Source organism: Lepidochelys kempii, chromosome 9 (assembly GCF_965140285.1).
Source record: "Lepidochelys kempii isolate rLepKem1 chromosome 9, rLepKem1.hap1, whole genome shotgun sequence".
Classification (NCBI taxonomy): Eukaryota; Metazoa; Chordata; order Testudines; family Cheloniidae; genus Lepidochelys; species Lepidochelys kempii.
This window is the reverse complement of record NC_136388.1, coordinates 27,369,663-27,383,092: the sequence shown is the minus strand read 5'-3', so window position 1 is coordinate 27,383,092 and position 13,430 is coordinate 27,369,663. Positions and strand designations below refer to the sequence as shown.

General features: G+C 38.4%; 1 protein-coding gene across 12 annotated transcripts in view; it reads left to right on the top strand.

Annotated features, from left to right (window-relative positions):
* Positions 1-13,430, top strand: part of MED12L (mediator complex subunit 12L) — a 321,530-nt gene that overhangs the window by 220,703 nt on the left and 87,397 nt on the right. For all 12 annotated transcript variants that reach the window (XM_073359680.1, XM_078854411.1, XM_078854410.1 and 9 more), the window contains 5 exons: positions 2,482-2,629; positions 3,230-3,348; positions 4,718-4,861; positions 5,692-5,855; positions 7,302-7,433. In XM_073359680.1, coding sequence (XP_073215781.1) covers positions 2,482-2,629; positions 3,230-3,348; positions 4,718-4,861; positions 5,692-5,855; positions 7,302-7,433 — 707 coding nt within the window. The remainder of the gene's footprint in view (positions 1-2,481; positions 2,630-3,229; positions 3,349-4,717; positions 4,862-5,691; positions 5,856-7,301; positions 7,434-13,430) is intronic.

Below are 13,430 nucleotides of genomic sequence, written 5' to 3'. Positions count from 1 at the left end.
TGTGGTGGAGAATCTGAGTCACATCTGCTTTCAGGGTGATTGTAGGAGTCAGTGGCACAGGCACCAGTGTAAAGTTTGTCCAGATGCTGGCCAAGTGTTTCTGAGGAGGCACAAATGCTCTGATGCTTCCCTGTGGTACCCAGGGTCATGAGGCACTTCACTACCACCTGCACTTAGCATGAAGAAGTCTTGCCTGTGCTTGCTATGGATCATCTCCCTGATGCCACCAGCCTCTGGCAAAACAAGCGCTGCTTTCCAGGCCTCCACAAGACTTGCTCTCTCTCCACAGGTTAGCAATAGACACACATCAATCCCCGAGTCTTCTGATGAGCCCTCTAGAGTGCCCAACCTCTGATCCACTGAACACTAACAGAAGTCTCAAATTCACTGCTCCCAAATGAATAGTACACATCATGTTACAAGATTCAATCAGGATCACCACTCAACTTCACATACTGTGTGTGTGTGTATGCGCACATATATATACATACATGGAAAGTAAAAATATTAGAAGCAAATGGTTACAAATAAAATCATAACACTCTTTCTCGAGCCTAAACTTAACTCACAAGGCATTCCTCTATCTCCTACAAGTTAGCTTATCCCAAATACTTTCCCCAGCATTTTCAACTAGGCTGGCTGATAGAATCATAGAATATCAGGGTTGGAAGGGACCTCAGGAGGTCATCTAGTCCAACTCCCGCTCAAAGCATGACCGATCCCCAATTAAATCACCCCAGCCAGGGCTTTGTCAAGCCTGACCTTAAAAACCTCTAAGGAAGGAGATTCCACCACCTTCCTAGGTAACACATTCCAGTGTTTCACCACCTTCCTAGTGAAAAAGTTTTTCCTAATATCCAACCGAAATCTCCCCCGCTGCAACTTGAGACCATTACTCCTTGTTCTGTCATCTGCTACTACTGAGAACAGTCTAGAGCCATCCTCTTTGGAACCCCCTTTCAGGTAGTTGAAAGCAGCTATCCAATTCCCCCCTCATTCCTCTCTTCCGTAGACTAAACATCCCCAGTTCCCTCAGCCTCTCCTCATAACGCATGTGTTCCAGTCCCCTAATCATTTGTGTTGCCCTCCGCTGGACTCTTTCCAATTTTTCCACATCCTTCTTGTAGTGTGGGGCCCAAAACTGGACACAGTACTCCAGATGAGGCCTCACCAGTGTCGAATAGAGGGGAACGATCACATTCCTCGATCTGCTGGCAGTGCCCCTACTTATACATCCCAAAATGCCATTGGCCTTCTTGGCAACAACGGCACACTGTTGACTCATATCCAGCTTCTCGTCCACTGTAACCCCTAGGTCCTTTTCTGCAGAACTGCTGCCGAGCCATTCGGTCCCTAGTCTGTAGCGGTGCATTGGATTCTTCTGTCCTAAGTGATAGACTCCTTACATAATAGCAAGCCTGTTTAGCAGCTTGTCATCACAAACTGAAGGATGCCAGGGTGTCTCTCTGCATCTCAAGGTACGCCAGACCAAACTTTTGATCTTCACCTGAAAACAGGTTGCCCCCCGAACTCTTACTGTTTACCTCTTCCTGTTCGTTTCCTTCTGAAGTCTCTGCAAGCTGGTCATTAGCATTTGTCTCAGTATGCTAATAGACTTCCATTGTAAGACACACAATACATAATGACAGGTTTCAGAGTAACAGCCGTGTTAGTCTGTATTCGCAAAAAGAAAAGGAGGACTTGTGGCACCTTAGAGACTAACCAATTTATTAGAGCATAAGCTTTCGTGAGCTACAGCTCACTTCCTCAGATGCATCTGAGGAAGTGAGCTGTAGCTCACGAAAGCTTATGCTCTAATAAATTGGTTAGTCTCTAAGGTGCCACAAGTCCTCCTTTTCTTTTTACAATACATAATGGTCCACCAGGGAGATAAATGTCTCCCACCTTCTGTCTGGAGAAATTTATCTCAAAGCATGCTACTTTTGAGTGACCTGCCTTTAACTACAAGGTCTATAGAACGTAATTTTCAGCATATACTGTATACATAACTAATCACATATTTTCTGTACATACATCTCACAATGATTATGATGACCCATGTGACACATACTTTCTGTAGAGACCTTATGTGACCCCTTTTGGTGAATCCAGGGGATCCCTGTGCCATTTGCCAGTTGGCATCAATAGGTTTTTGGGTCACAGGTTCATTAGGGCTTGTTTTTGCTTTTGAGATCTCTGCTCTGTATTTCGTATGGGAGAGGGTGAATAGGGAAAGTTGGCAACGACTAAAGTGAATACTGCAAAGTTCATATTTATGCATCTGAGTTTAAGTGATTTGAGTTTCAAAAGTGCTGTGCACCTGGCAGCTCCAACCTTGGCAAAATTAATCTGTACTATGTAAGTAAATCCAGGTTGTACTTAGTGTTGGAAAGAGAATTAATTGTCTCTTCTTACTCCTTAATAGCAATCAACAAGAGAAAATTAAAGCTGCTTAATTTGCTTGCTTTTCTTGTTTCTCAGGATGAATCTTCTAGTCATGAATGTAACCAGCGCATGATTCTTCTTTATGGTGTTGGCAAAGAGCGTGATGAGGCAAGGCATCAACTGAAGAAGATTACCAAAGATATCCTGAAAATCCTGAATAAGAAAAGTACAACTGAAACGGGGGGTAAATACTGTACTGAGCTTTCCAGAGTCTGTCATGCATAATGTAGGAACTGTGTAGAGAAAGTTCTGGTTAGAGCCATGCAAATTTGTAATATAATTCGACTTTCTTTCCTTCCTAATCAACCAACCAAACACTGGCACTACACCTGCTGCATGAAATACCTAGAATAGATCTGCCTTATAACTGTACCAGTACACTTAAAATCATTTCAACTATATGTCTCCCTATCCATATGAATAACTTGGCTGTAAAAATTATGTTCAGGCTAAAATCTGGAATACACTATGTCAGCGTGGAAAGATTTATGTTTACTACCATGTTAGCAAAATTGTTTAAATATTTTCAGCCCTTGCTAAATGTCTTTTTTTTTTTAACACTTGAATTACTTTAAAATGTTTTTCCCCGAAGTTGCATCATGTTATATGCTGTGAAATGTTTTTTTCTAAGTGCAGTAGAAAACTGGTGTGAACGGTGTTTTATGTGGTCATATAGAACCAAGCATTTACATTTTTTTAATTTTGTTTTTGAAGCAGTAAAAATGCAAAAGTACATGGGCTCTGTTAAATATAAAATGACCAAAATAATGTTTTATCTGTTAAGTTGGGGATGAAGGGCAAAAAGCCAGGAAGAACAAACAAGAAGTATTTCCAACTCTGGAGACAATGTTCACAAAACTGCAGCAGCTGTCCTATTTCGATCAACATCAGGTGACATCTCAGGTACTTCCTGTGCATAACATTGTAGCCATTTAAGTCGCACTCTTTACATATCAAGTAGGAAGAAAACTGTAATAAAAAAATCTGATCCATACATAGTATTAATTTTTAATGCACTAGTACTTTAAAGGCAAGTGAAATACTCCCTCGATATTTTTAAATACCTTCTCCAAATTGTTTATTTTGTACTGGCAAGATGTTAGCAAAGCTATTACTAATGTCATGAATATTGTACAGTACATATGAAATATTTGGAACTATCACTATAATATTCAGCTATCTCTATGCATAGATTATTAATTGACTGCAATGTATTTATTGCTCATTACTAAATTAAATGCTTCTTTTCAGTTCATCAGTTTTGTGCAGTATGCCACTCATCAGTCTAGGGTGCAAATTATCATTAACTTTTTTCATGAAAGATGGTGAAATCTTTTCCATGTTTCTGTTTAACGTCTGTGTGAGAGAGAGCTAGAGAGAGTGAGAGATTAAATCTTCACTTGATTTAAATTTTTTTGTAGGATTTAAACATTTTAGCTTATTTTTGCTTCTGCTATCAAAGCTACTTTAGTAAATAACTACAAAACACAAATAATGTGTGAATTGTTTTAAATTACACGTGGACTTTCCACAGAGAGACTTTTATCAAGAACTGCAAATTTGTTTCCATTCAAAACATGCTAGTTTGTCAACATAGACTTTCAACATTTAGTGATAAAGTGATTAGTGCTAATTATCATTATAAAAATGCCATTAATGCCAGTAATGTTTCCTTTAAATATATTTTTGAGATCGGCACCGAAAACAAATCATAAAAGAAAAGTGGGCATAAATTCAATAGATTTAAAAATCTTGTATAGAACATTCATGAGAAGTTTTTTGGATGATTTTGCTAAATATGTTTGTGATTGATTTTTGTTAGTAAAGCATCTTAGCAATTAATCCTAATGATCAACAAAATAAGTATGAATTTTAAAATGGTCAGAATTCCTAAAGATTTAAACACGGATTCAACACTACAAATTACATTTTTAAAACATCTCACAAATAATAGAAATGAAATTGCAAAAATTAAGAATAAGTTGATCCATTTAGGTGACAAGGCAAATTTTTTGTCTTGTTTTTGCTGGCATAGAACACAAAACTGAGTCAGAACTGAATATACATTGTAGTAAACCAGTAAGTAAAAAACCTTTCCTCAGTTATCAGTTACTAGAGCATTGGCATGTAAGGTGCTTTTGTTATCTGATGCTTTGGTGAACAATTATCGAAAATCACTTACCTAAATTGATGTTAGAAGTGTTAATATTTAGGAAGAGAAATACTCAGTTGTTATAATGTTTTAATACACAGATGTTTTTCATTTTCACAGATCTCGAGTAATGTTCTAGAACAAATAACTAGCTTTGCTTCAGGTACATCATACCATCTTCCTTTGGCTCACCACATACAGCTTATCTTTGATCTTATGGAGCCAGCACTCAATATCAATGGGCTTATTGACTTTGCTATACAGGTAACAAAGTGATTGCTTTGTTCTTATGTATGTCAGGACAAAGCTACAATGTGATGTTTCCATAAATGGTATGCGTCTAACAAATAGGCTTGTCGTTTGTATAACAAAGTCACATGCAGAACAGTGACATGCTGTACAAATAAACATTCTGTGGTGTTAGAGTAGATTTTTTTCCACTCACATCATAAATATGAAATTATTACCTTGATATTAAACATATATCTGACTGGCATGTGTCCCATGGATAGGACCTGTCCTGGTTTTTAGGAGATCTGGGTTCTAGATTTGTGACTTTGTGCAAATCACTTAACCTACCCATGCTTCAATTTCCCTACCTGTAAAGTGGGCCTGCCAATGCTTAACTTCCCTTTTGCAGTCCTTTGAGATCTATGGATCAAACTCGCTATATAAGAGCCTTTTGTTTGCAACTGTACTTTTATTTTTTCTTAATAATTGGAGAATGTATTCCAATTGTCTTTGAAATGTGCTGTAATTTTTGAAAAATAGCAATTCCAGAACATCTGAGTCCAGAATGTCTTATTTAATATGGTTTCAGTGTCTATTTTAATCTAAAGAACTTCTCTGTCTTATGCAACGGTTGTCTAGACACAAGAAACTTTCTACATCTGTGAAGAAAAATTCTTTGTGTGTGTGTTTTTTGTACTGTTTCAGTACTTTCTTCTTGACTTCTAACTTATTAAATAACAATGAATTTTAGCATGTTATTGTATGATGTTTCAGTATCTTTTCTCATTTACGATTCTTGGAAATGTTTTGTATAGCTTAATTTGGAAAAAGATATTCAGTTCAGTATTTATCTTATACTTTAGCTGTTAAATGAACTGAGTGTTGTGGAAGCAGAACTGCTGCTGAAGTCATCCAGCCTGGCAGGAAGTTACACCACAGGATTATGTGTGTGCATTGTTGCTGTTTTACGGCGTTACCATGCCTGCCTAATTTTAAATCCAGAGCAGACTGCACAAGTTTTTGAAGGGTTTGTAGCTGCTGTATTTTTTCTATGTTTGTTTATAATATGCATAATTAAACTAAGAATATATTCAAATATGTCAGCTGTATACATTGCATTGCATATAAATCATTCAAAAACCATTTAAACTAGTGCAAAAATTCAGTTTGAATGGTTTATTACGATTAAGCTTAAATCATTGAGGAATTGACTTAAGCTAACTTGATATAACCTACTTTTACACTGAAATAAGGATTTTACGTTAGTTTAACTAATTTTTTTAAAATTATTTATACACAATGCAATAGTTTCTCTGTAGATTTTTGCACTGATTTAGCTAAACTGGTTTTAAATATTCTTTAAGATCTGAAGTGGTTATCTGTCTTATTAGCTGTGGGTAGTTACAGAATGGTTCACTCAAAGGTAACATACTGTTGTTGTTTTTGCTTTGTGTTACAGTAAGTTCCCAAGTGTTCCACTGTGTTGGGCAGTATACAAACATCAGATAGGACAGTCTTTGCCCCCAAAAGCTAACACTGTAAATAATGACAGGTGGGCATAGAACACACTGGCCTCTCAAGTGTGACAAAAAAGGGCAAACAGTAGGTAACTGTCCCGGTATAAAATCATTGATGCAGAGGATACTGTGGTCTTCCTTCCTCAACAGTGCCTTATTGACAATCACTGTAGACGCAGGGAGAGCCAAATAACATATGAAATGTATGCTTCCATGTACTGTTACAGTGATATTAGCTAAAAACTGAATTCCATTGGTGCAAAGCCCAATTAAAATGTGAAATGCTTAGTCCTTCTCTTTGCTCATTAAGATGTTGCTGTGCTAGGTTAGTAATTGTTGCACACTTTTGTATCATTATTATTAGGGAACAGGGCTCTAAAACTTTGATCTGTTTTTCATGGCCCTGATTGTGCAATGAGCTCTGTTTGAGCAGACCCCTGTGGCCTGTGTGGAGCCCTCTTGATGTCGGTAGGAATTCCCTTGTATGTAATTCACTGCAGGATTGTGGCCCATATGTGAAAAATACTATGAACACTTAACTATTTTCATTTTAAAATTGTGACACTAGGTTTCAGGTGAAACCCTTTATACCTATTGAGAATGCATTCACTTAGACTTTTCTATGGACGTAGACCATTGTCTAGTTATTGGCATGGGTATGTTAATTTTATAATATTAAAATGTATAGTTAGGTATGAGAGAGTCAAGGTGGGTGAGGTAATATCTTTTATTGGACCAAATTTGTTTGGTGAGAGAGGGCAAGCTTTCAAGCTTATGCAGAGCTCTTCTTTAGGTCTGGGAAAGGTACGCAGAGAGTCACAGCTAAGTGCAAGGTGGAACAGGTTGTTAAGACAAGAAGTTAACACTTTACAAGAGACCATTCAAGGTGCAATGGGCAGTTAATAAGTTTTCAAAAGTCTGAGTTGGAATTAATCTCGGATTTTTTTTCCCTCCAGATTATGTGGTGTTGTCAAGCATGTTGTTAATCCATCAGAATGTTCTTCTCCAGAAAGATGTATTTTAGCTTACCTCTATGATCTCTATGTGTCATGTAGCCACCTGAGAAGCAAATTTGGGGACCTTTTCAGGTTAGTAGCACAAAGATGTTACAAACTTAAATTTAACTGTAGAATCTACTAACAAGGAGACTTCTGCCTTTATGTATTGTAGTAATGAACTTTTAATTCAATTTATCTGCTCTTTAAAATGCACCTTTTCTACTTGCTAGTTTTCCTTTGCCCTACTTGTGAACCATTTTGCCTACACAGACTGTTTCAGGTTTGAAACAGGTCATGATACTGCTTGAGTGCTCAGAACAGCAGGCATACCTCTGTGCCCACTGACACCTCATTGAAGTCAGTGGAGCTCCATGTGGGTACACAGATCCACCTGCAAGTTGATCAGTGCAGGAGGGACCTATGAGGGTAAGTGCCCACGTTCTCATGCACACATACAGAATAGAAATAATGCTAGCAAAGTAGTTTAATTCTGTTAATTGCAGTTTAATTTTCATTAATTTAAGATCCTCCGTAATGTACTAGTACTGTAAATCTACTGTAATAACTATACCATCATTGAAAATAATGACGGCTTAGCTGACACCAGTACAATACTCTGCTTACTAAATCTTTCATCAGAAATAGGTAGAGAGACATCAAAAAGTGTGTCGTTTTTAAGGTGCTATATTGCAAATTTTCAGTTCCTCGTTCTAAACTGGAATCTTACTTTAGAAACCCCAAAGTCAGTATTTTTGGCTATTTTGAAAAAGACCTTTTGTCTGTGCACTTGCTTATTGTGAAAGTTACAAAACAGCTTACTCACATTTTTTCCCCACTTATTCTTGTGGGTTTGATCTGCATGTTTCATGTTCGCATTGCATAGTTATCTGAGAGAGTTACCAGTAAGAGAACCTGTAGATATTGTAAATGGATTTACAAATGCACATGGCCAGTATTTCTACAATGTTGCTTAGTAAAAAATTATGAAATATGGGGTAGCTTCTTAACTACAGATGTGTCTAAATAAAACAACAGTGCATTTATTCTACTGCTAACCTCGTCCCCAGATTTTTCAACTCCAGAAGCTACGGCTTACTAGAGCATATAAAATGGCAACAAAAAACCCACCCACCCCCGCAAAAAATCCCATAATCAAAAAAGAATCTATTTTATTGGTGTCCTATAATAATACTTTAAAATGGCATGCTAATAACATGGGAGTTAACTGTGTTAACTGTTAACTGCATCCGCACACAGCACTTGTTGGACAGGTTTTCCTGTCCAGCATAATTAAAAATGACTGATTTAAAATACAAACCCTCTGAAGACTGGTAATTTGTAAAGAAATACAGGGGGTTCCTTAACTATAGCAGTGCACACAAGGCACTAGCAGTACGATAGTTTAATCTCTGATGGTGCCTTACTGTGTGTGACGCACAATAGTTAACTACTTCAATCACTCTTTCAGCTGCCCTCTACCACACTGCAGGTCCCATTGGTTCCCTCTTCTAATAAATTTCAAAATATATTAAAATGCTGTATTTAAGAAAACATTCACTTTATACTTGACTTTTACCTTCTCTTGACTTCAGGCTTCAAAGGTGGTTTTTCTGGTATCATCCTAAACAGCTGACATAAGGAAGCCTACTGGAGCTTCCAGACGTTTTTATTTACTAATGTTTACTACACTTCCTTTTTTTAAACTCTCTCTTCACATTTTTTTATGATTCTGATCTTCCGGTCACTCCCTCAGCATAACATGTTATCAGAAATTCAGTTTACAAATCCACTGTGTTAAGATATGGTTACCCTTGTGACCATTAGGAAAGAAGAATAATTCTGTTTTGTGTTCCAATCTGTGGAATAGATTTAGTACAAAAATTTCTGAAGTAGCTAAGTCCCATTTTCCAAAGCACCTAAGAGGAAAGACCATTTGAAAGTCAATGGGATTTGGGCTCCTAAGTGGTGTCAGTGCTTTTGAAAATGCTGTCCGAGTCCCTAATTGTTTGGTTTTGGCCTTCTTCTGCACTGTATGCGTACTGTACTAACGTTGTTTGTCAGGAAGCTAATGTGTTCCATAAGCCTGTTTTACATCTATTAACAAAGTTTGAGCTGATTCTGGCATTTATTAGATTATGTTCAGACTGTGCTGCATGGGTTGGGGGATGGAATGTAATGAGCTTTCCCCCTTCTACCTACACCACTTGTGAAAAGGCTAGCCGCATTGTGAGTAGTGAGTGAAGCACCCCGCTATATGCTACAATTCCAACAGTACTGGATTCTTTAAAGGGGCAGGGTGAGATGAGGACCATATCCAGTGTAACTGGCCAGGCTCAAGAGGAACACATGCAGCCTACATTTTTAATGGGTGGTAGAGCTAAGGCTGCAGTGTGTCCTTCCCCCAAGTCTCAGGAGGAATTCTGGCTGAGTCTTTCTGAGGATCCTTCTGCAAAGTGGGCCCCAACTTGCCAACATATAACTGGGTCTTTAAGACGTAATCTAGCCTTCAATCTTTAAGCAGCATGCAAATGATTAGAAATGTGGAATAAGAAGCCCCATTTCAGGAACGGTAAGCTACTTATCTCAAGGAGAGGAGTTTTGTTAGTATTGAAGAAAAAAAAAAAGCCAGATTTTCAGGTGAAAGTCATGCGAGCTTTTTTACCTTCTAAACAATGAGTTGTATGGAAGTAGAAGTATGGTGAGCAGCAAAGTTCTGTAGGCTTCAGTGAAGTTAAATGTGGACACAGGTACAAAGGCTGATTTTACAAAATGAGAGGAAAACAGAGATGATGGAGAGAGGTTTTATCAAATAAGTAGTGAAGTAAGTGGAATTGACATTCAGCATCTTCAGCAACAGGCACTTCCTTCCTTACATACCAAAAGAGTAGCTGGTTCTGCAGGGTCTGGATTATCCAGTACCTCTGGTGGTATACTTTTGGCTCCAAACTACATAAAACTCCGGTCTCATTACTTTGCTTCAGCAAAATGTGTGCCAAAGTTATAGTGCTGATTCATTGATTAATTCATTCATTACATGTACAGCTACTTTGAGCTATTCCATTGGATAAAATACACAAAATAATACAAAAAGGATGCACATGTAAATAACCACTGCAGCTCTCAGCCCACTTTCTCCTCAAAAGCTTAAGGGAAGAGAGAAAAGATTGACTTCACAGTTGTTTCTGCGGTGTTCATATTACTTTGGTGTCTTAATAATTACAAGCCAACTGCATCCCTTGTTGAACTACTGACTTCAGGGTAGTTGCATGAAGGATAATTTTTGTCCACTTAAGAACATAAGAATGGCCATACTGGGTCAGACCAATGGTCCACCTAGCCCAGTATCCTCTCATCCAACAGTGACCAGTGCCAGATTCTTCAAAGGGAATGAGCAGAACAGGGCAACCATCAAGTGATCCATCCCCTGTCATCCAGTCCCAGTATCTGGCAGTCAGAAATTTAGGGACTGCAAGCCCAGAGCATGGGATTGTATCCCTGACCATCTTTGTTAATAGCCATTGGTGGACCTATCCACCATGAATGTATCTAATTCTTTTTTTAACCCAGTTATAGTTTTGACCTTCACAACATCCGCTGCCAATGAGTTCTACAAGTTGACTGTACATTGTGTGAAGAAGTACTTCCTTATGTTTGTTTTAAACTGGCTGCCTATTAATTTCATTGGGTGACCCCTGGTTCTTGTTTTATGTGAAGGGGTAAATAACACTTCCTTATTCATTTTCTCCTTGCCATTTATGATTTTATAATCTTCTATGATATCCCCCCTTAGTTGCCTCTTTTACAAGTTGAAAAGTCCTAGTCTTTTTAGTCTCTCCTTAGGGTTATGGAATAGCTCATATGGAAGCTATTCCATAACCCGGATCATTTTTGTTGGCCTTCTCTGTACCTTTTCCCATTCTAATATATCTTTTTCAAGATGGTGTGACCAGAACTGCACCCAGTATTCAATTGGTGGGTGTACCAAGGATTTAGATTGTGGCATTATGATATTTTCTGTTTTTTTATCTATCCCTTTCCTGATGGTTCTTAACATTCTGTTTGCTTTTTTGACTGCCACTGCATGTTGAGCGGATATTTTCAGAGAACTATCCACAATGCTCCAAGATCTTTCTTGAGTGGTAACAGCTAATTTAGACCCCATCATTTTGTATATATGGTTGGGATTATGTTTTCCAATGTGCATTACTTTACACTTATCAATAGTGAATTTCATTTGTCATTTTGTTGCCCTTTTTAAGTCTTTCTAGTCTGCTTTGGATTTAGGCTGTCTTGAAGTAGTTTTGTATTGTCTACAAACTTTGCCACCTCACTGTTTTACCCGTTTGTCCAGATCATTTATTAATATGTTGAACAACACTGGTTCTAGCCCAGATACCCGGGTAACACTGCTATTTACCTCTCTCCATTTTGAAAGCTGGCCATTTATTCCTACCCTTTTGTTTCCTATCTTTTAAACCTGTTATTGATCTGTCATAGGACTTTCCCTCTTATCCCATCACTGCATAGGACTTTCCCTCTTATCCCATCTTTCCCTCTTATCCCATCACTGCTTAGTTTGCTTAAGAGCCTTTGGTGAGGGACCTTTTCAAAGACTTTCTGAAAGTCCAAGTCCAAGCTTGATTTTTGATACTTTTTTGTATTTTTTTTAAAAGACAAATTTAGCTACTCTCGTCCTTTCTTTTCATTGGTTTCCCTATGATTAGAGAATACTTTGAATAATGTGACTGTGTGATGCCAGAGGTCTGGATTTCCTATTGTGGATCCCATTTGCACTGATGGAGATGACAGCAACTGATAAACCAAAAGACTAATGGAGCTCGTCTCTGTACAATACCATTTAACACCATAGACACATAGAGCAATGACCATTTAAACTGCTTCTGGCTGTGGAAGAGGTAGTGATGTATTTCAAGATAAAAAAGGCAAAAATCCACAAAAAATTGTTACTGATGGTTTCTTGTTTCTAGTAGCCACCTCTCTCTCCCAGTGCATATGTCTTCCCAGCCTGAGGTCAACATATACCTATGGCACTCAGTGATGTGAAAAATTCACACAGAAAAACCCCTTCCATCACTATAGGATGTGTCTAAGCTATGGCACTAGTGGCATAGCTGCAGTGGCATATCTGTGCCACTGTAACACCTGTAGTGTAGACATGGTCTCAGATTCAGTGCCTTTCTGCCTCTCACCAGAGGTCAGAAACTCCTCTTCCTGGTCTTTGAGAATGGACCACAGTGAAAATCCCAAGAATAATTTACGACCTAAAATATATTAAATGAAAACAAGTTTGTTGGAAAATGGAGTTTAAAATTAAATTGGAGCTAAACAGTAGTAAACTATACCCAGCCTCTGGTAGGCAGACAAAAACCTTATTTGCAGGAGAAATTAAATGCTCAGACCATTAGAAAATTCCTGCCTCTGCGGATATGCCTTCATTGCGGAGTTAACCTAGGTGGTTGCACCCTGGGTTAGCCTACCCCAGCTGTGAGGAGCCATACCCACACTGCTGTGTCCTCACTGGTGCTGTACTCACCCGTATGTGTGTCGCTAGGAGTTCTGGGGGCATATCCCATGGTTCTTTGTGCTGCTGCATTAAGCTAAGCCACTCTGTGATTCTTTCCAGTAAATTACGGGACAACTTGTCTGTCCTTCTGGGCATGTGGAGGAATTATGGGAAGGCACTGGAGGACTATCAGCACTCCAGTAGTTTAGCCACATCCTCACTGCAAAGTGGCTGGGTTAGCAGCCTGAGTAATAACCTCACCCAGCCTTTAGCCCCACATAAGCTAGCTAGCCTGGGAAAACACTAAACTTGGGTCAGGTTTTTGTGTATATACAGGATGGAGGTTAGGGGCAACACCCGAATAAGAGCCTGGATAACTTTGCATTGAAGACATACCCTGAGGGATTTGCTGTGTTTGATCTCAATGTCTGATCTCCATTTCCTTGGTGATTACAGCCATCTCTGAGGTGAAAACTACATTTCTGACCCAATAATACTTCTTCCCCAACTTGTGTTAGATCCTATCCATACATTGTAGTTTCACCAAAGTTATACCAATTTAG